Genomic DNA, 22,306 nt, shown 5'->3' with positions numbered 1-22,306 from the left:
TGCCACTCTCTGACTACTCATGCCACCCTCTGGCCCACCCATGCCACCCTCTGTTTCATCACAGCACCCTCTGGTTGTCCAGTCAGTGTACATTATTGTGGCAAAGCAAAGCACACCTTCCCTGCCTCAAGTGACCTGAATTAATTTGGGGCTGATTAATGTGTCACAGAATATTTTTTTAGCTGGCACCTGCTTCCTTAGTGCTTCCTGATTAGTGATCTTTTGCACTTGCTAAGTGCTTTCATTGTTGCAAAATTAGTTACAACACCTGCCCTGCCCCAACTGACAATAATGAATTAGGGGCTGATTAATGGATTTGAACTTCCAGCCTGGCTCCTGCTTGTCTCCCTTAGCTGTAATTCAGGACCTTTGTGGCATATGTGTAACTATTCTGAGGTTCAGAGCAGGGTCACATAATAGTTGCAACTGGCAACTGAACTCTGGAGGGGCCCCTCAGGAAGCACTACAGGAAATGGCTACTAATGCTGAGCCTGAACTTTTGAACCTGGTAAGTAGTTTCAGTTTTGCTAAGATCGTATTTCTGCAATTTAGCGCTTATTCGCGGGGCGCGAAGTTGTACTGGGAAGCCGCGAACTCACGCGAACAGTGCGAGCAAGCCATAAAATCCGCTGCTGGCGGATTTGCGGATTTTGCGGGAGATTCGCGAATCTCGCGGATTGCGAATTTACCGAAAATCCGCAAAATCCGCGAGCAAAACGGATTTTCCGCCCATGCTTATTTTTAAGGCCCTGGTCATAAATTAACATTGTGACCTGTCTTACATTGCAAGTCATAAATCATTTGCTTTGTTTGTCATTAATCCTTTGTTTGTCATAAATGATTTGCACAGGTTCGCAAATCACCCGACAGTTGTTGTTCCGCTCTTTTGCAGGCATAAATCATTTCTTGCCACTTTTGGGGTCATAAAATTGGTCTGTTGGTTTCCACCCTCCTTGTGTGTGAGGGGTATCCTCTCCCTGGAGTTAGGCCCCAACATGCTACCTTGTTAGTCTCTTTTGTGCCCTTTCATCTGGCAGGGTCTGGGCTGCGAGTGCCGTCTCTGTTTGTTACCCCCTTTTGTCAGGCCTACTCACCCTGCTGTAGGGCATCCAAAAGTGAGTGGCCCTCCTCCTACACCGCGCCCTGTCAGTGGGCCTCCATAACCAACCATTGTACCCACTCCTATCTGCCACCTTGTGCGGGCAGTGACGCCTTATAGCCCCCCGCAATTTTCTGCCGCCAAAGGCGTTTGCTCCTTCTTTGGCCAGGTGACCTCTCTGATGCGATTCTGGCGTGAGGGGGTAGCACCCTCTTACTTCTGGGCACTTCATAGCACCCAAACCGGATCCTTCCGGGGATACAGCATAAGTTATGCAGTCAGCCCACGAGGCCCCCTTCAGGGGCGGCCTCTGCAAATCCATCTGAAGATGGTCCTCTTCTGTACTGCTTGACTCTTTTTAGGAGGGGTGGGCAATATGTTACACCCTGCTGGTGGAATTGGTGGGATTTTGGCCACTTCATTTTACGTCTGTAATGTGACGTTCTGGCCAAACTTCACCAACCGCTGTGTGGCAGAGTTTTTTCTCGCTTGCGCTCGTAAATAGTAAGCTGTGAGTGCAAGAGAGATTTGGTGTTCCCTCAAATGTTTTTTGATCGCAAGGAGGACCCCAGGCGAGATTTCTCCAACCCGGGCGGCCACAGGGAGTCACGGGCAGTTGTGACAGAATGCTGCCACTCGAGTAGAAAATCTTCTCGAATGACAGCAACATCATCTCAAGAAGCTGCACTCTGTGGTGTACTGATTCGTGTTGTTAGTGCTGATTTTTCAGGACAGAACGAGCTCCTGGACAGCGAGAGCAGTGTGACATGCCTATTTCTGCGGTTTATGGTATTTTAAGGAATCTTGTCGAGATTTTTGTAACTGCGGAATTCCAAGGAGTTGAACTCTGTGAGTTCTGCCCCTGCCTACTTTTTAACTCAAAAGAATCGGATGAAAACTTCATGAAAAGTTGATTATCTTGTCTGAATTTCCTGGTCCTCTCAGAATAAAATAGGAGGTTATTTTAGAGTTTAACCCTTCTTCCTCCTTGGAAGGCTGAGGTGGTGCATAAAAACAAGACAGAGTGATGGACTGTCGTACATAAAAGGTTGTAGCTACTTTGGGAAGAATTGCTGACTTCATACGAAGGGCCAACTTGTCTGGAAAGAATGAGGTATAAGGGTCACTACTGATAGAACATGGGGTTCACTCACTCGCCTTGCTGATGTAATAGCGATGAGGAACACTGTTTTAAGAGTTAGCAATCATAAAGCACAACTGTGAACAGGCTTGAAAGGCAAGCACAACAGATAAGTTAAGACCAGGACCAGATTCCATTGTGGCATTAAAAATGGGATAGGTGGAAACAGTGTCAACCCCCTCAGGAAACACATCACAACAGGTGATTTGAAGTGCGACATTCAATCTAGTAAACATAGAAAGGCCTTACCTCTTGCGTGCTCATGACGAGCTCAGCTCGTCATGCAGCACGGTGCCGCTGTGATAATTCCCCTGCTGTGCTGGGTGTTCCATTGGAATGGGCGTGGTCATGACGAGCTCAGCTCGTCATCGGCACAGCCCCACCGTGCTGCATGACGAGCCGAGCTCGTCATGAGCACCGCTGCACCGCAAGAGAATATCAGAAAGGGACATTTTAAAGGGTTGGATGTGACAGGAGGAACACCACATCACAATCTTCTCCCAGCGTCCTACATAAACAGTTATAATAAGGACACGTGACTTCTAGGATTACTCCAACACTTTTGGAGGGAGATCCTATGCCATCAGCTGTTGCCGCTCAATCTTCACACATGGAGATGCGAAGCGGATGCTCCTGAATAGGCAGCCAGATTGAAGGACATATGTTCATTGCCAGACAATCAAGGTTCCATACTCTTCTTGCCCAGTCCACAGACACTAGAAAGACTTAGGCCCGGTCTCTCTTGATCTTCTTGAGTACTCTGCGTAGGAGAGGTTGGAGAGGATAGAGTCCCAAGCCCCAACTCAGGCAGTAGGTACACCTAGGCAAAGAACAAGGGAAGACTGTCTTGGGAACTCCAATGTGCAAAAGTTGTGACTCTGCATGTTCCCTGCAGTGGCGAATAGATCGATACAGGGTTCTATCCATTTTTGGAAGACTATGTGTGCCACTTCCAACTGTAAATGCCATTTGGATTCTGCTAAATAATGACAACTTAGTTTGTTTAAAGATTGTGCAGGTGTTGTGCCACCAAGGAAAGATTTTTCAGCCACTTACAGGGAAGTAGATCTTCCATGCACAGTGCCCACGACCCCACTTCATCTTGTTTGTTGCAGTACCACAGAGTGGCTGTGTTGTCTGCGAGCACCTGCACTTTACCACCTTTGACCCTTTGATGGGCAGGGGCACACTTTCAGTGTTAAGCAAATTGCTCACCACACCAACAAGTTGATGAGGAAGATTGTCTTCACTGGAGACAGAGTCCTTTGATCTCCACCTCTTCCAGATGACCTCACCAACCCAGTAACTATGCATCCGACATGACTGTTAATTCATGGGTGGGTAGGAAAAAGAGTCTGCAGCTGGTCAAATTGCAGTCAATCAGCCACCACTGTAGGATTTATTTAGAGTCTCCTCAACACCTGGATGAAATCTGACAGATTTCCTTGGTGCTGAGCCCATTAAGACTTCAAATCCCACTGCACAGCCCGCATGTGCCACCCGGATTGGTCCACAAGCAGGATGCAGGAGACCAAAAGGCAGAGAAGGCTCAAAGTCAGTTTCACTGAGACTCAGTCTGCAGGCTGAAACACCAGGATAATTTCCGGGATGTCCTGGACTAGTTGAGGTGGCGATATAGCTCAGAAAAGCACTGTGTCCAGGATTGTTCCAATGAGGGAGAAAGAGTCAGGAGTGACTTTGGCACGATGATGAAGAAACCCAAAGATGTCAAAAGATTGGTCATAGTCTGAAGATGGTTTGTGACTGTTTGAGGCAAGTTCGCCTTCAGTAACCAGTCGTCAAGGTATGGGAAAACTGATATTCCCAACTTCCACAGATGGGCTGCGACCACCACCATCACATTTGTGAATTCTCGAGGTAAACTGGTGAGGCCAAAGAAGAGCACTGAGAAATGAAAGTGCTCTTGGCTTATGTGAAGTGGCAGATAACACCTGTGGGACTGCAGGAGGGGAGAAAGGGAGTATGCATTCCGCAAGTCCAGCACTATCATCTAGTATCTCGAATTGAGGGCAGACAGAACTTGGTCCAAATTGAGTATCTTGAACTTGCCTTTTCGTAAGAAGACATTTAGAGGGTATAGATCTAGGATTGGATGAAGGTCTCCATTGTTTTTTGGAATAAGAAACTAATGGGAGTAACATCCAGTCCCAATTTCTAAAACAGTCACCATTTCTATTGCTCTCTTTTCCAAGAGAGCTATCATTTTTCTGGGTATAGACAAGTGATCATTGGGTAGATGCTGTGGAGTGGGTGGCATGTACAGAGAATAAGTAAAGAAGGGTAGGAGTAACCATGCTTCACAATCTAGAGCAACCAAAGATCTGAAAGGATGCATCATCGTCAGGGGAGGGAAATAGTGATTCGACCTCTAACTCGCCAAGACCAAATTAAAGAGGTTTTGCTGTGGCTGCAGCAGGGGTGCTGAGGATTGATTGAATGCAGTCCGTGGGGACCTAGACAGTGACAACCTGCTCTCTGACTTATTTCTCTAAAGGATTGGGTGGCCTGTTGTTGAGATGAATATTGTCTTTGTCTCTATATAAAGCTCCTTACGAAGCCTCAAAAAGTGCATTGTTGTTGAGGAAACTGCCACGTTTGAGCATTTAAGCCCAATTAGCAAGCAGTTTACTGTCCTTAAATGTTTCAAAGACTGAATCGGCCTTTGCCCCAAAAAGCTTAGAACCATCAAAGGACATGTCCATCAACAATTGTTGTACATCTGTGGGAAAGTCAAAAGCTGCTGTGAGGTCAACAAATGGGAGATATAGCCTACCTTGTTTGGACCGCGGATTTCCCTAGCAGGATGATAGGTTTAATCCTTGTTCCAGTGTACCCAGCCCCTCCCAAAAGCCTAACTGTACATCTCAGGGGTTATTCTCAAGCAGCCTTGTAAAGTTGTCTGAAGCCTGTGTGTGCAGTTTAACCCTTTAAATGCGGGTGAAAGTTTCCCATAGCGCGGGAAAAATTCACAAGTGTGCAAATCGGATGGCTCCTGGCCAGCCGACGCACACGCCACCCATTACTCGGACGGCCGGGGGCCGTCTGACACATCCAAAGGGTTAAACTTCCATGTCGACCTGGCAAGTTAAACCTCTTGGCAGGACCAAACCTTCCTTTCTAAAACATATATGTCAGCCCTAGGTTAGGCACTGGACAGCCCAAGACCAGGGTGCAGCGTATTTAAAAAGTAGGACATGTACTTTTGAGTTTTACATGTCGTGGTAGTGAAAAACTCTGTTGCTTTTCACTACTGCAAGGTCTATCTCTCCCATAGGCTAATATTGGAGTCACGTTATTACATATCATAAGGGTAAATTCTCAATTGTGATGAGATAGACTTCAATTGTGGAGACTCTGGAATCACAATTTAAAAACCTAATTTATGGTGAAATCAGATTTTAAACTGTATTTCTGAAAATGACCCTTTAGGAAAGATGGCATTTTCTTGCTTTAGCCATTTGGTACCTGCTGCCTGTCTCCGATCACATGTTTGTGTTGGAGACAGTTTGGCTTTGTGTACTCTCCTTAGCCAGCCACACACAATGGGAGATTAGGTGTGACTTGATTGGTCATAGTGGCAGGATGGGAGGGAGGAACTGGACCCAGTCTCACTCACACCTGAACAGGCTGTGTTCTGTCCCGACATAAAGGGTTGCATTCCCCCTGAAGTGAGATCTGGATCCAAGGCAAGAAGGGGAGGACATCTGTGCACTTCAAATGCATCTCTATGGAGTCTCCCCTCTTCAAAGGCACCACTGGGTATAAGAACTGCACCTCAGACACCACAATTGCAGTACACTTCTGGACCTGTGGATACACTGCCAGGAAGAAGGACTGCTGTGCTGCTGAAATGACTGCCAGTCTGCTGGACCAATACTCTGCTTGACTCCTACTTTAGGGACCTGCTGTCCTTATGCCTGGGTGAGAAACATTGGACCTACATCCCAGAACCCAGAGTGACTCCAAAGGCTAGTTGGCTGACCTCCTGATCTGAAGTCTCAGGGACATCAAAGACTTCTAAACACCCTGCTTCTGCACCTGGACATTTCCATCTGTGAGTTTGTGCCACCCCAGTCCTGGACCCTTGAAAGTGGACCTAAGGTACTTGCTTCAGCAGAACTGATGCTTTCTCTGTCAACCCAACACAGTTATGCAGCTGCGCAGATGAAAACCAGTGTATCAGTCCTATTGCAAGGATCAGAGCCGGCGCATCACCTCTGCTGTGTGAATCGGCACATTGCTGCTGTTGCGTGTATCGGACTCGAGACCTTGCCTTCGGAACTACCACTGGACGACACTCATCCCGTCATGAGTACTCACATCTCTGTTGACAGCAGTCTCAATAACAAACTTCCACATTACACCACCTCACTCATCGGAGCCAATGCATTGCCGCTGCTGCGCAAATCAGGACCAGCGAATTGCCACCCCTGTGTGGTTCTACACTAGCGAACCATCTTGTCTGCACCACACATCCTTAACGTGGAAGCAACCAGGATTAAGGTACTTTGGTTCAAGGAGCCGACACTGGTCCCTGTAGCGAGCCCATGCTCCATCACAGTGAGCTTTTACATTTGTCCCGGTCAGGCAGGGCTCAGATATCCCAAGTAAGCGCTTATTGCTTCTAAGCGCTATTTTAAAGTTTATTCTTTAAATATTCAAAAAACTCAGGTTCTACATGTTGTTTTTTGGTCGTTTTGTTCTTGTTATATTCATTAAAATATTCTATGTTATCTTTATGTGTGGTGTTTTCTTTGTTTTACTGTCTGAAGTGTTGCACACATACATTACATATTGTCTTAAAGTTAAGCTAGACTGATCTGAGCCAAGCTACTATAGGGTGAACACAGGTTAATTTGGGGATTGGTGCTTTCATGCCCTGACTGGGATTGTGGTTACTGCTTAACCAGGGCTCATACTCCAGCCCCCAATTTCCAACAGAAAACATTTTTTTTAAAGAAATTGAAACTTACCAATGGAATCTCCCGCATCCCAAAACAGCGAGCCAGCTGCCGACTCCTTTTCATCAAGTGCAATTAAGAGTCCAAATGGGTTCTTGCGACTGTTGAGAAAAGCAATTTACATGTCAAGCAATACCAATATATTTACATTATTACTGTAACACGCTTCAGTATTATCCACCGAACATTAAACAATATGCAGTCCGGAGGCAGTGCTCACTCTCACTTGCTATACGTCAAATGCTCACTTTGCATGCATCAAGAGAATGCCAAGGGCGAGTGCAAGTGGAGTGTTACTCAACCATTTGTATTGGCTGTTTTTGTCATTTCACTTCCAGGTCAATTCATTTCACGCACAACACGTTCTCTTAAAAATGCAGAGAGAGAAGGAGGAAAAAGGTTGTAGAACTAGTGAATATATTCAATTGCTTGAGATGTGAATTAGTTCGCATAAAATAGTCATCAACAAATATGTGCCTGGTCAAATGCACTTCCCAATTTCACAATTACAATATGTAGCCGAATGGCTAGTCCACCTCCTTAGACTAAGGGTTCTAACTGCTATTAACACATTGGGATATTTCAAGCTGCAGTGCGTGCAATTAAATGCCTCAGGGCCAATGATGACTGGTATGGACCTTGTGCTGCAACATTCAAATGTATCCCTATTTTTAATTTAGAGCATTCTACGTCCATTCAGAGGCCCGTTCCCATCGCATTGTAGCCCTATTATGAGCTGGATACCCTCTCAGAATGGTTCCTCTTGTGCACAGTATCCACAGTTACATTCCCAGTTCAGGGAGTGGACTGTGGCTTCCAGTTCCCTGTCCCGGCGCCTTGTGGTGTCCTGTAAGTCTCTATCAAATTCCCATACTTGCGCCAGCCTACCCTCACACCGGTCGGCTCTATGGCAGCTCACTTTGGGCAGTGTGACAGGAGCAAGGGAGTGCAGCTCGAGTAGGTACTACCGCTCATTGTCAGAAACAGATGGTAGGTAGGGGTGGGAGGGGGCACACGAAAAACAACAGCTACTATCATCAATGAACCTTCTTCTGTACCCTTTGCCTTTCTCATGAGAAGAGTAAGCACACATTCCTAAGAACAGGAAAAAAATCAACCTGCCATATTTATGTCCCCATCATGGATCATTATGTCATGTCTGAGTACCCATGAACTAAGTGATCACTGATGAGTACAAGTTAGAGGGGTGGTATTGGGTCTTTGTGGCGGTGGCTACTGGAGTATCAATGAGTTTTTGACGATGTTTCAGAGGAGGCAGCTTGTGAGTGTGATAAGGATGGGGTGGGATAAGAGGGCGGTCGCAGTAGGCATGTTATGGTTTCCTTTGCTATATGGGGTTTGCTGTCTCCAGTCTTCCCAAACATGAAGAGATCGAAAGAGGGAAACCATCCTAGGTATTAACCCTTTGCTGCATCTGCCTTCCACTTATGGACCATCGGCTTTACGTTTAGTGTGCCTTTTAGTAGAAAAGGAAAGGAAAACAAGGATTTATGTCCAAAATTCATCCTATTAGAGGCCCAGATTCTGCAGCTGCTATTTTATGTAAGTTGTGAGCAAGTATTCATGAGTGAGTATCCAGCTACTTGTGACCAGTTGTAATGAGAGCCTCACTAGAGTTCAAAATAAAGGGATGGTGCCAGATCTAACAGCTTATGAATGGAAATACAGCAGGCCTCTGCGTTCCTGTGGATACTCCTATTTTAAGGTTAGGCATTGTCATACTGCAATCGATGGAGATGCTGGAGTTGGCAGGGAGCTTCTGGTGTAGTGAGTGGTACTTCACAAATGGTCCATGTATCCTTAATTATCAAAAGTTCATCCTCTTTTAGGGCTGAGTAAGGGATTTGCTCAGTTAGTGTAATGGCGTGCAATGTAAATTCAGGAGTACCGGATTCAGGACAGATTTTCCAGATAATCACTGGCCATGTACATTAATTCTCATTTCGTTTGTGATAACTTTATTTCGGTCGACGACCATAAAAGCACAAGCAAAGTATGTACATACAATAAAATACATAAATAATTAAAAACCAGCGGTTAAAACATTATTAAACAATCAGTTATCAAACGAAAAATGGCCAGCATTATAATTAGTCACAATTAATCAAAGTGGACCTTCTGCGCCACATACCGTACAAAAAGCGGGAGACCGAGAACACAATGAGGGGGGATGTATCATATTTTAAAATTCTACCGGCTTGAGCACAATGTTTTAGTCCCAGATTTCTACATAGTGGTACCAGCCAAGCTCTCCGGATTGTGCTATAAGCAGGGCAAAAAAACAGAACATGGGCAATGTCTTCTTTGCTATTGTTGCAGACAGGGCAGATTCCCTCCTCTTGACCTACCCATTTGCAGGTCAGTGTCCCAAGTGGCAGGCAACAGTGCCTTAATTGCGTATATAGTTTTCTTGCAGGGTGAGGTTCTATTTGGTCCAGAAATTCCTCCCTACTGGGCACGAGTTTTACCTGCAAAAATTCCGAAGACCACCTGCCCATACTTGGCGAACGGTGCAGCAGACTTAGGTTGTAGTGCCTCAGAGAGGCCAGCAGCACAGTTCTCCACACCACTGGACAACCCTCCGCCGGGGTCTCCCATATTTGGGGCATTCCTATTCGATAGGCAATAGTTTTAATATGGAGCAACCAGGGTATTTTCTTACTCTTCAACGACCCCCAGACAGCAGCAAACTCAGCTCTGAAATCCGCAAGCTCCGTACTGTCCAGAGCCTTCTCCAGTACAGGAGGGGTCGGGCCGCTAATAGTTCAGAGATGGGCTCCACACCTAAGTCCCATTAATTTTGTTTAGAGTCAGTTCATGTGCATTTATGATACATGCATATCTGGAAGATCAGTCTTGGATATGGCCCTCTTGTATCTACGTTGGCACCACTGAGTGACTTTGTCTGGTTGATGACAAGCCGAAACAGATGACATACAATATTATTTGCATCTGTTTTGAGAAATGCAGTTATATACCATCTAACCACATATACATGTAAACTACCTCTTCCAAACAAATAAGAAAACAGGAGATCTGTTGAACCATAGACCTTTTAATGAAAAGGTTATTCAATGTAATTCAGTAATACACTCTTTTCAATGCTGAAAGCTGTCTGGACGAATCACAATGCGTATGGTTATGGGATCATTTCTCGCATATGATTCAATAAATGCTGATGTTTGCAAAAAGTTGTAAACCAAGCTCTAATTGAGGTTGATTTTAATGTATGTAAGATTTGCAGTAGAGATTATTCTGATGAATGAATTGGTAGTCATTTACTTTTTTCTCTAATCCTATATTGATGGATCTGGCCAGCATCTGTCCGGATATAAACAAAGTGGCCATTTGCTAAAGGAACCGAAGCAAGTTAGCCGGTGTTTCTCTTCTCCACTGTTAAGGAAATAGGAACAATTTCAATAAATGAATAATCTCCTGGATGTGAACTCATGGAATGATAGATCAAGGTCCCCTGAGGCTCCCCCACATAAAGCATTGATAGGCACAAGGCCGTGGAGCCTTCGGCAACTCTCCTGTATAGCATTGCTCACCGGTGTTTTGTAATTTTTATTTGGACCGACCAGTCTATTACACTAAACTTAATAAAAAAATTTTTTAAAACATACCTCCCTTCTCCAGCCTGGACTCTCAGGGTTTCACCGAGAGCGTTACAAAAATCTTGCCTATTCATCAGGTTGATGTGAGCAAACTTATAATAGTTGACACAAGGGCCGGCTTTAACACTGGTGGGGCCTGGTGCAAAAACAATTTTTGCTGCCCCCCCCCACCCATGACTGCCTCATTGGATTCTGTCACTACCACCAGGCAAAGTGCCCCTCATCTGTCCAATCCTAAGCTATCACTAAACACAGCCATCCACCTGAGGTCAGTGCCCCCTTCCATAGGTCAGTGCTAAGTGTGGCCGCACCAGTCGGACTGCCCTAAAGCCAGTCCTGATTGACACCACGTAATTATTGTGTAATAACTACTAAGCAGTCTATTAAAATATGTGGAAAAGTCTCAGAGAGAGTAAATCAATCAATCAATCAATCAATTAGAACATTTGTAAAGTGCACTACTCACCCGTCGGGGTCTCAAGGCGCGGGGGGGGGGGGATGCTGCTACTGCTCGAATAGCCAGGTCTTGAGTAGTCTTCTGAAGGTTTGCAGGTCCTGGGTCTGCTGTAGGAGTAAACGATCAGCCGCCGGAGGTTGCTCTTTGGATGCGGGGAACGGTGGCGAGGGCGAAGTCGGCAGAGCGGACCTCTCGGTTGGGGGTGTAGAAGCTGAGTCGTCTGTTGAGGTATGCTGGTCCGGTGTTGTGGAGTGCCTTTTGTGCGTTAGTGCGGAGCTTGAAAGTGATCTTCTTGTTGACCGGGAGCCAGTGCAGGTCTCTCAGGTGGGATGTGATGTGGCTGCGGCAAGGGATGTTGAGGATTAGCCGTGCAGAGGCGTTCTGAATGCGTTGTAGTCATTTCAGGAGATTGGCCGAGGTTCCTGCGTAGAGGACGTTTCCGTAGTCCAGCCTGCTGCTGACGAGTGCCTGGGTACCCGTTCATCTTGTTTCGGTGGGGATCCACCTGTAGATCTTGTGGAGCATGCGGAAGGTGTTGAAGCAGGAGTACGAGACGGCGTTGACCTGCTTTGTCTTGGAAAGAGTAGAGTTGAGGATGAACCCCAGGTTTCGTGCATGGTCAGTGGGTGTTGGTGCTGTTCCCAGTGCGGTTGGCCACCAGGAGTCATCCCAGGCGGAGGGGGTGGAGCCGAGGATGAGGACTTCTGTCTTGTCCGAGTTCAGCTTCAGACGGCTGTTCCTCATCCACTCAGCGAGGGCTTTCATTCCTTCCTGGAGGTTGGTTTTGGCGGGGAGGGGGTCCTTGGTGAGGGATAAGATCAGCTGGGTGTTGTCGGCGCAGGAGATGATGTTGAGGTCATGTAGTCATGCGACGTGGGCGAGTGGTGCCATGTAGATGTTGAACAGTGTCAGGCTGAGGGATGAGCCCTGGGGTACACCGCAGAGGATCTCAGTGGCTTTGGGGCAGTAAGTGGGTTCTGCCGGAGAGGGAGGAGGTGGTCCAGTCCAGGGCCATGTCTCAGATCCGGGAGTCAGGGAGGCATGTGCATAGGGTGTGATGGCAGACAGTGTCGAAGGCGGCCGACAGGTCCAGGAGGATGAGGGCCGCGGTTTGCCATTGTCCAGCAGGGCCCTGATGTCGTCGGTAGCGGCGATGAGGGCAGTTTCGGTGCTGTGGTTGCTGCGGAACCCGGCCTGGTAGGGGTCCAGGATGTTGTTCTCCTCGAGGTAGCGGGTCAGTTGACGGTGTTCTCAATAACCTTCGCCAGGAACAGGAGCAGGGAGATGGGCCGGAAGTTCTTGAGGTCCTTAGGGTCAGCCTTGGGTTTTGAGTAAGGCGTTGATCTGGCGTGCTTCCAGCTCTCCGGGACAGTCACTGTCTCGAAGGAGATGTTGATGGCTTTCCGGAGATGGGGTGCAATGGTGGTGCTGGCTTTGTTGAAGATGTGGTGTGGGCATGGGTCTGACGGGGATCCGGAGTGGATGGTGTTCATGATTTTGATGGTGTCGTTGTCGCTTATGTTGGTCCGGGAGAGCCGGGTGGCCGTGGGGACAGAGGTCTCAGTGGCTGTCGGGGCGGTCGTGACATTGAAACTGTCGTGGATGTCTGCGATCTTGCAATGGAAGAAGGTGGCAAGGGAATCGCACAGGTCTTGCGAAGGTGGGATGTTGTTGGTGTTGGAGCTGGCATTGGAGAGTTCCTTCACAATGTTGAAGAGCTCTTTGCTGTTCTGTTTGTTGTCATCTAGGCAGTCTTCGAAGGAGGCCCTTTCGGCGGATCTGATGAGATTATGGTGTCTGTGGGTGGCGTTCTTGTCGCTGCGTAGTTGTCCGGTGTCGGTTCATGTGCCATTTCTTCTCTAGTTTTCTGCAAGTTTGCTTGAAGGCCTGGAGGTCCTCGGTGAACCAGTTGGCTTTCTTGCTGGTTTGTCTGTTGGAGGGTTTCTTGATCGGGGCGAGGATGTTGGAGCAGTCGTCGATCCACTGTCTGAGGTTGCGGGCGGTGGTATCAGGGTCGGTGGGGTCGTCGGGTGGGCTCCGGGCGAGGTTGGTGGTTAGCTGGACTTTGCTCCAGCAGCGGCGAGGAATCTGTTGGGTGCGGTGGTGCATGGTGAGTTTCCGGAAATGAAGTGGATGCAGCGATGGTCGGTCCATTGGAGTTTGGTGGTGTGGCTGAGGGAGATGTGGGCGCTTGCGGAGAAGATGGGGTCAAGCGTGTGGCCAGCAGAGTAAGTGGGTGTTGTGACGAGCTATCTGAGTCCGAGGTTGGCGATCAAGGTGGTGGAGTTGGTGTTGTTGTTCTCAAGGTGGCAGTTCAGGTACACGAGGAGGATGTAGTCTGTGGAGGAGAGGGTGTCCGTGCTGACGAAGTCAGTGATGGAGTCGCTGAACTGTGGCCGGGGTCCGGGGGTTCTGTAGACGAGGGTTCCTCTGAGGGTGGTGTTGGGATTGTGTGGATCTGGAAGTGCAGGTGCTGAGGGCATCGTCGGTGTTGGTCGAGACTCTGAGGGTGTTCCTGTGGACGATGGTGATTCCTCCTCCTGTTCCGTTGGTGCAGTCCCTGCAGGTGATCTTGTAGCCGTTCGGGATGGATATGGTGATGACGGGTGCCGAGGAGGCATTCATTCAGGTCTCCGTCAGGAAGGCAACGTCTGGGGAGGTGGATTGGAGTAGGTCCCAGAGTTCAACAGTGTGTTTGCAGGCGGAGTTTGTGTTGAGAAGGATGCATCTGAGGTGGTTGCGCTCTTTCATGGTGGTTGGTTTGGCGGATCGGATGCTGGTGAGGCTGCAGTTCCAGCAGGAGGAGGGTCCTTATGTGCGCTTCGGGTAGCCTGGAAACAGGTGTGTGATCGTCCGGTGTTGAGTGCGTGGATGGTGCTAGCATCGTAGGCGGGAGCGGGACGGCGGTTGGGCGAGCAGAGGGGGCGGGCCGCAGGGGACATTGCGGCGGGAAACGGGAGGAAGTGCGGGATACAGAAGGCAAAAGGAGACACAATCAGCAAAAAACAGTGCAAAAAAATACAGGCAACAGAACAAAGGCGAAATACAACTAATATACAATATCAAGCAGTGTCATAGATATAGACAGGCAGAACGAGCATAAGAGCAGTGGGTCTCGAACTCCATCCGACACATGATTGAGATGCCGGAGAGCCAGACCCCCTGATCGGAGGACGTCACCATTCTCCTGAGCAGACTATCCTTAGCTCCCGTGTATCACTCATGTTGACGACCTCTGGTGCATTAAAAAACAAGCTTTCTATATCGCCGACAACCACATGATAACTTCTCAACTCCTACACGACCATCTACTCGGGAAAAGAGTGAAGAGTTCATTTCTGCTATTATAGAGGCGTTTTAGCATTGATCCCAGTTGCACCCTAGTGAACATTGCAGTTACCAATTCTTGGTACATTTGGAATATACATCATGGCTCCCTGATGAAGGCTAATAGCCGAAACGCGCGTAGCAATTACCAATTACTTCTAGCCATGTTCCCAGATCAATACTAAGTTATTTTGTATTTTTGCACTTCTTTTGATTTGTTTATCTATTGTATAATCATTTGAAATGTACTGTGACCTAGAGAAAAAGACTATAAACTGCACAGTAAGAGATCCACAGTGAGATCTAAAATAATGAATGTTTACAATATTATGTATTTATAAACTATACTTATATTAAAAAAAACTCTCATTTTCAAGAATACTACTAAATAAAATATATATATTTTTCTACTGTGCACATTGCCTATCCATAGTCATTAATTTTTGGTGTCAGTCCATGTCCATATGAAATTTATGTTCCTAATTTCCTGTTTTACCAAACAGTGGGTCTCGAACTTCCAGCAGCGGCAGCAGCGGGGCTTGGGGGCACGACACACAGGTGGTGCTGTGCGGCATGGGGAGCGGCCTAACCTGAAAACAGGGTCAAGGGTCAGAGTCAGAGGTAAACAGAGAGAGGTTCTTACATTGAAATTACGAAGAAGGTGGGGGCCCTGAGCAATTGCCCACTGTGCCCATGCCTTAAAACGACTCTGTAAGCAAGCAGTTGTCTTTTCGTTTGAGCCAGCTGATGTGTTAATTAGGCCGATTTTGTAGAAAATTAGGATCTGTGAACATTATTCCTGTGCATCAGTGGAGTTGATGGAATAAATGGAATTCAAAGTAAAAATATTTATTGACCAGAAACAGTGACAGGCATCTTCTAACCATGAAGGAAAAAGAAAACGGCGACAAGGGAGACACAGTTGGTTTCTGTTCAGCTCAAAAAGTCCCTTCTGTAGCTGCGTTGACTGGGGCTAGGATTTGAAGTGGGGCAAGAACACACTACAGCGACCCTGCTGCAAAGGTTACTACATTAAAATAAAGATGGTACTATTGAATATCAACTCCCAGAATATTAAAGTTTAAAAGGTAAGTGCATATCGAAAAGTATAGATGTATTTTTCCTAACTCAACAACATACCTTGAACATATACCATGTATGTGCATATATATTGAGTAGATTTCATCCCTCACAGTTTCTTTTTTGAACAAAATTGCAAATTTCAATTTCTCACAATATTTCATGAAATGTAGAGAAAAATGTTCATCCATTTCAAATGCCAATCGTCTTCTTTTCATCAGTTGCATGCATGTTTAACTTTTACAAGAATCCTTCGTCATCATTACCAGCTGCAAACAGTTAAACCCCCTCTGGAGTCTTGGCAGGAATTCTGACATACACACCTTAGAGTTGTTGTTAGGGCAGGGTCCTGTGTTGGAAGAATGTATCCTCCGCGAACAAAAAGGGGAATTGTATCTAAAGGCGCTGGAATGGAAGTGGAGATGTTGTGCCAAGAATGTGGTATCTCCTCACCCTAAAACAGAAATACACTTTATTTATATATAGGTTTAGATGTACATATGACTGAGGTTATGCATATATACAAACAACATCTGAAGAACTAATTATGTGAAGCAAAGTGGGATATTTGGAAAAGACTTAGGGTGTAATAACCATGGTCAAGAGAAGGGCTGCCCAACAGCGGTCCACAAGGGCTGTAGCCATGCAGATTTATAAATTATCAAACAGTATGTACACAAATTCCATGTTCCCTCTATACAAATATAACTATTTTTAAAAGCTGAAATTTCGACAGCTCTGGTCCTCAATGACCAACTTTAGGCACCCATGGTCCACATTTTATTGCTCGTCATGCTGCCATTTTTGATGTACATTTAAATTTCCAGTAGGCAGCAATTACTATCAATGATTTCAAAGTAAGAGTTTTAATATTAGGCTAAGGTGTCAGTTTCCCACCACTTTCCTCATGTTCAAAATGTCAATGTGCATTATATGTAGTTCTTCCTGACCCACCATCGTTGTCACTTTTTGAATGTGTGAAGATAAGTCCACAAATGTTGATGTGCGGCCAGGAAACAGCCACATGTTCGGTGATATATTTTTTAAAAGAAAAACAACTAGTACGTGGAAAATTGATTAAAAGGTTGCCATCATAATGAATGCATGGTGTGTTAAACAGACAGCATACAAACAAGCAGATACAGTGATATCTGACATGCAGTGCACAACTGACAGGTGCAAAAGAGACAGATGGGTTAATTAGGGAAGGGAGTAGAAGAGGTTACTGTTAAAGAGATTATAGGTTTTTCCCCTGCTAGCCATCTTTCCTGTCCCTGAGTGTAACACCCACTGCAAAAGCAGGGTCAGTGGTATTTCTAAAGATTTACAAGTGTTTAGTTGGAGGTTTGCCAAAACAGGCCATTCGCCATGTACCACAAACATCCACAAACCAGCAGCTATTGACCAATCCCCTTAAATTGTTTTTGAATATCCATAAGTTACATGTAAGAAACTCTGGGCAAAGACAATAGCTCTCTGCATTAAATGGCAGCGCCAGAGTCTTTGGAATGATTGTCGATAATCTTTCTGAAGGGTGGAAATCATGCGATAGGTTTTCTACTAAAGAACGCATTCGAAGATAACTGGTGATGCAAGCATGTGTCATAATGCATACTTAAATTACCATGGCGGACGGCCCTGCAAGAACAGAACATTTAAATATGTAATAAAAAGTGAAACACCCTTTTGTGGAGAGCTGAAAATTAAATAAAAGAGACCCTGAGGTATGTAGTAAAAGGATACAACTCAACCACTCAGAAGACTGAGGCTGAAATGCTTTCAAACAGGAGAAGCAAATGAACTGGGAGAAAAGCCATTGAAATCAAAAGCAGACAGCTGAGACAAACAACAAAGTCAACCAATCATGAGGGAGGGACTCACTCAAAGCCAACTCTAAATAAGTGCATGTCTTGCTAACCCTAGTTCTGCCTAAAGACACCTGCTGGCTGCCGATTACCTAAAAACAAGCACATATCATAATTATAAAGGGTTGCATTATATTTTTTGGGTGGGACAATAACTGCTGGGCATATACAGTGGCCATTGCTCTATGTGGACCCAGGTCATATACCAAACATTACTCGTTAGTCCCCTGGAAAATGTAAAATACCTTTGACATGCACAAAAACCTAATTCCCTTATTCTGCAAACAAATATTTTGATTAGAATTTAGCTTCAAAGCATTTCGAAATACAGCTGATCCTGATTCTGCAACAATGCATTCTGAATCCTTAAGCAGCATTATGCTAGGCACAACTTGTATGTATGTGTGTCACATACAGAAGGAACTGCACCAGCACCTACCACACTTTAGAAGAGTCATACTACATCATATTGTGTACTCTAGAATGAGCAGCAGTGCTCGCAGCCACCATTCTCTCCCGACGTGCAATGGGACTTCCTCTTCCTTCCTTGATTGTGGGTGCAAATCGTCATTGCACCTGCCTCAAGGAGGTCCTCGGGTTCCTAGTCAATAGTCAGTGACCAATGAGCCTCTGCAGAGCCAGGAAAATCCAGGCCTGGCTTTGGCAGTCCTAGGTGCCAAGTGATGAACATTCTAGCCTAAACTAGGGATCGTCCTCACTGGAGTGAATGTCCAAAAGCCATTACCTCATTTGTGTGATGAATGCCCCACCACACCCTTCAGTATTATGGAAATGGGCATCATTAGGGTGCAGAAATGGCCTAATTTAGTTACTTTGAGGCAACCCATACACACTGAGGCTCAGGTCATTGTTGCTCTGAGTTTGATCTGTGTTCATTGCCACAAAGATGAGCTTCCACTAATCCCAGTAAAGCAAGTGAGCCTAATCCTCTGATGTTAGAAATGGGGTTACCAAAACAGGAATCACATGTTAGAACCATAATTGTATGCCCCTGATCAAAACTACATCCAATGATGGAACGAGACGATGATGGTCCTGGATTGGCCCACTTTCTATGACAGAGAGGGGGTTTAGAAATGTAAAGGAGCCAGAGAGATCCGGAGAGTTTTTTAAAAAATGCGCCATAGGATATGAAGGATATACAACAAAAAGGGGCATGCTTTAGGAAAGCTATGAGGGAATCCAAATTGGAGTGGAAGGAAAAGGCATGGGAAGATAGATGTCTCACGTAGGGAATGGGATTTTAATCAATTCTTGCAAGTAGGTGCGGAAGGAAAACAGGACTTCTCTCAAAATGACACGATCCCTGCAGGTAGTTGGTTACACCATTTTAAGACGTTGTACAAATCATCATAGGTAAATAGTATAATGTGTTTGAACTTGGAGACAGAAAAGTCTTCCTTTGCCCTTAGGACATCTTGCTTACCGTTAAGAATAGTCATCCAACAAGAGCCCCTGCCTACACTGGGTTCATGTAGATCTATGTAAATATAGCCACCCTTTATTTTTACACTGATGCTAGTTGGCCATGCTTGGCATACATAAAACTGCAACAAAACACCCTAATCTAGGCACCTATTTTGTAGTTTAAAAAAATCCTCCTGCTAAAGAAAAAGAAAAGCAGGCAACGCCAGCCTGTGGCCCTTTCTAGTGGCATAGTCGTGTTCATTGCTGAGTCATTAATAAGCAGGGCAGTCCCCTTCAAAGTCTTAATGAACATTGTGTACCATAAGCACAGGTACTGAAAAAGTGTGGGACCTGGGAATGATGCAATCTCTGCCCTCTGCTGATATGCTATGACATATGTGGTGAAGGAGGAACTGTTGACTTTGTTAGTCAAGATACTTTCACCATTGTGTGGCGTTTTCAGTTTCAGCCCCACTGATTACTGGAGTACATAATTTATTAGTAAGTAAAAATTGCCCATTATTATTACAGAAGGATGTTTCCATTGGTTTTACAAACAAACAGAGGTGTTGTAATTGCTCCTTATCATTCACATGTTCCATTGGAATGTTCCTTCCACCCCTTCCCTCAGGAACAGTTGTTGTAACCCTTTTAGAATGTTGATGAGGGCGCTCTCCTTAGAACGCTGTGTGAGGCTAGCAGCGGTGAGACCAGGCACGAAATAAACAGCTCTTTATTCATCCATCTGTTCACAGTTTATTTCTAACAAGAGGTCTGGAAAATCTTTTTTTATTACCATTTCATCATGGATTACAATTAAGCACGCAATTATTCAGCATACATGACATACAGTAATGAGACTTAACATGACAAGGCAGTGCCAAAAAGTTATACTGGCAGATAAAAATACATTGAGGTTCCTCAAAATGCTTCATTTCGAAGCTCATGCAATAAATCATGTCATCAATCTGGAAATAAAACCAGGCTTGTCTCATGCAATCTGGAACATTTCCTGATATGATATTCGTATTTGTTGGATAATCTGGAGTTTATGGCTAGCGTCCAAAATTCAAGTCGAAAATCACACCAGTAGGCCCGATGAATGTGGAGAACTCCATCTGGGTCAGCCATATAGTTTTTTAAAGGAATAACTCATTTGCCTAGCTGGGTGTCATATTGAATGTATACCTTAACTGCGGCCGATGCTGTAATGTACACGTAAGACTCTTGCTTATACTGGTAGTGAATTAGTAGTATACGAATCAGAGGGTGTGCATTACCTTTACGTTGAAAGTATATTAATCAAAGAGTATCTCTTTAGCAAATTATGCTGTGGGCTTTTGGGTGTTTTCAAAGACTTGTACTACCCAGAAAGAGAAGAATAGATTGATCATGAGACGGCTTACTCTACTGCCAGCATCACCAGCTTATAACATCCATCAAGCAATGAGGTACCCTACGTGGAGGAGAGGACAAAGTGTGCCATTCTTATGGTTTTTCAGTTGCTTGGCCAAGACCACTTTCCCATATCAACCATAAGAGAAGTTTTGAATTTAGAACAAATAAGAGATTGATATTGGGCACAGAACTCAGGAGTGGATGGGCTGTAGTGATCCCTACAAGGCATCACATGGGATGGTGACAATGAGACAATTTGTAGTATATTTTACTCCGATTCATAGTTCGAAAGGAAACTGGCTGAAGTCAAAACGTTAGTGGTGAAATCCAATACACCTGTTTGCACTAGTCTAGGTCTGAAATCCCACATAACATGGGTTTCCAGCCTTTATTAAAGTAAACCTAAACTATTTAGGCTGGCCTTCGTTGTGGTTCTGATAAGTTGCAACAGGGGCAGAGGGTTAGTGGAGAAAGAGATATGCTGCCCTTGGTTTTGAGTTCCAAACACATTTGCTCGCATTTTTCTTTTTTGTGCTTTTTAAATGTCCAAGAAAAAAAGTGTTTTTTATTCCTAAATTTAAAGTCTCAGTTTACCACTTTGGCAATTGGTTAAATGAAAAGAGGGCCATTACAATTTATGAGGGGGGGGGGGCGGGGAGGTGAATGCAAATTGGAAATCCAATATAGGAATCATGCTTCCTGCTTTTAGTGTGTGGGGAATTTTTTTCTGTATAGGGTTATCTGATTTCCAAATGTTCTTTCATGCTGAAAAGGCTTTTATTTTATTTTCTTGATGTTATTGTGTGAGATCTATATTATCGAAATAAACTTTTTGACTGACTGGCTAGTAAGCAGTTACAGATAATGAAAAGGGGTGACTGCCTTCCCAATGTTCCCTCCCCTCCTTTGCTCAGTGATACTGGGGTCTTGATTTTGAGTAGGATGGTCACGGAAAACCCTCCTATCTCCAGAGGGACTTCTCAACCCTGAGGCAAATATTGTCTAACATTATACAAATAGACTCTTAGCCTGCTGCACATTTTGTGGCTGGGGAAATGCGCAGGAAACAACAAATGCTGCAAGCGCCATATTTTCCCGTGCTTTGCACTTAGCACTGCAAGGGCATCATTAGTGTGCGGTCCACATTAGAAGAAAGACTAGCTCATCACAAACCGTGATAAACGAGGCCATCCATTGTGTCTGCTCGTTCCCCCGGTGTACATAATCTGTAAACAATGGCCTACCCAAAGCCCCTGATTGCGCGGGAAAGAGCCTTGTGCTATTGTGCTGATGCTTGAGTGTTTGACACAGACTCCAATGGATACAAATTGATCTACAATACTGTATATTTATTACGCTAGCAAATTATAGAAAAGCATTATGTACTTTTTTATTGGCCCATACCGTGTAGTAGTTGAACCATCGGGCCTCGGGGAAATAAACGTTCACCGATGTTGCTCCCTATAAAAGATATAAAACAGATTTTTCTACACATCAACACAATTGTATCTAATTAAAACGATGCTTAGATAACATGGACTTTCTTTTGCCAACCGATAACTCGGCACTGCAAGGGCTTTACCAGAGCCTAGCACACTTAATGCTTGTGTATACGACTGTGTTAAACAATACATTTGATATCATTCAGCCAGCGATGCATGCAATTAAGATACATTTTCCAACTAAACACTGTATTTATGGCAGGCAATAAAGAGATGCCACAGAAAGATCTTTCAGTAATATTTTTTAGTGTCCTAATATGCACAAAAGAATACTGTTTCTTTAAAGACAAAGTTCAGAGTTCATCCTATAACGACGTCCTGCATAGAAAAGCGAATGGGTGTAGCAGAGACAAGGAGAGAGGGCAAGAAACAAACGGAGAGAAAAATAA

At 45.2% G+C, this 22,306-nt stretch overlaps 1 protein-coding gene across 1 annotated transcript in view; it reads right to left on the bottom strand.

Moving 5' to 3' along the window:
- Positions 1–22,306, bottom strand: part of LOC147750636 (lysosomal alpha-glucosidase-like) — an 817,641-nt gene that overhangs the window by 208,728 nt on the left and 586,607 nt on the right. Inside the window, exons 18-20 of the mRNA XM_086967236.1 lie at positions 21,820–21,876; positions 16,048–16,178; positions 7,235–7,323 (exon numbers count right to left, since the gene is read on the bottom strand). Of these exons, the coding sequence (XP_086823362.1) occupies positions 7,235–7,323; positions 16,048–16,178; positions 21,820–21,876 (277 nt within the window). The remainder of the gene's footprint in view (positions 1–7,234; positions 7,324–16,047; positions 16,179–21,819; positions 21,877–22,306) is intronic.

The sequence above is a fragment of the Lissotriton vulgaris genome, chromosome 1_1 (assembly GCF_964263255.1).
Source record: "Lissotriton vulgaris chromosome 1_1, aLisVul1.2, whole genome shotgun sequence".
NCBI classification, from domain to species: domain Eukaryota; kingdom Metazoa; phylum Chordata; class Amphibia; order Caudata; family Salamandridae; genus Lissotriton; species Lissotriton vulgaris.
Note: the sequence above shows the minus strand (reverse complement) of the source record. Positions and strands in the feature narration are given on the sequence as shown.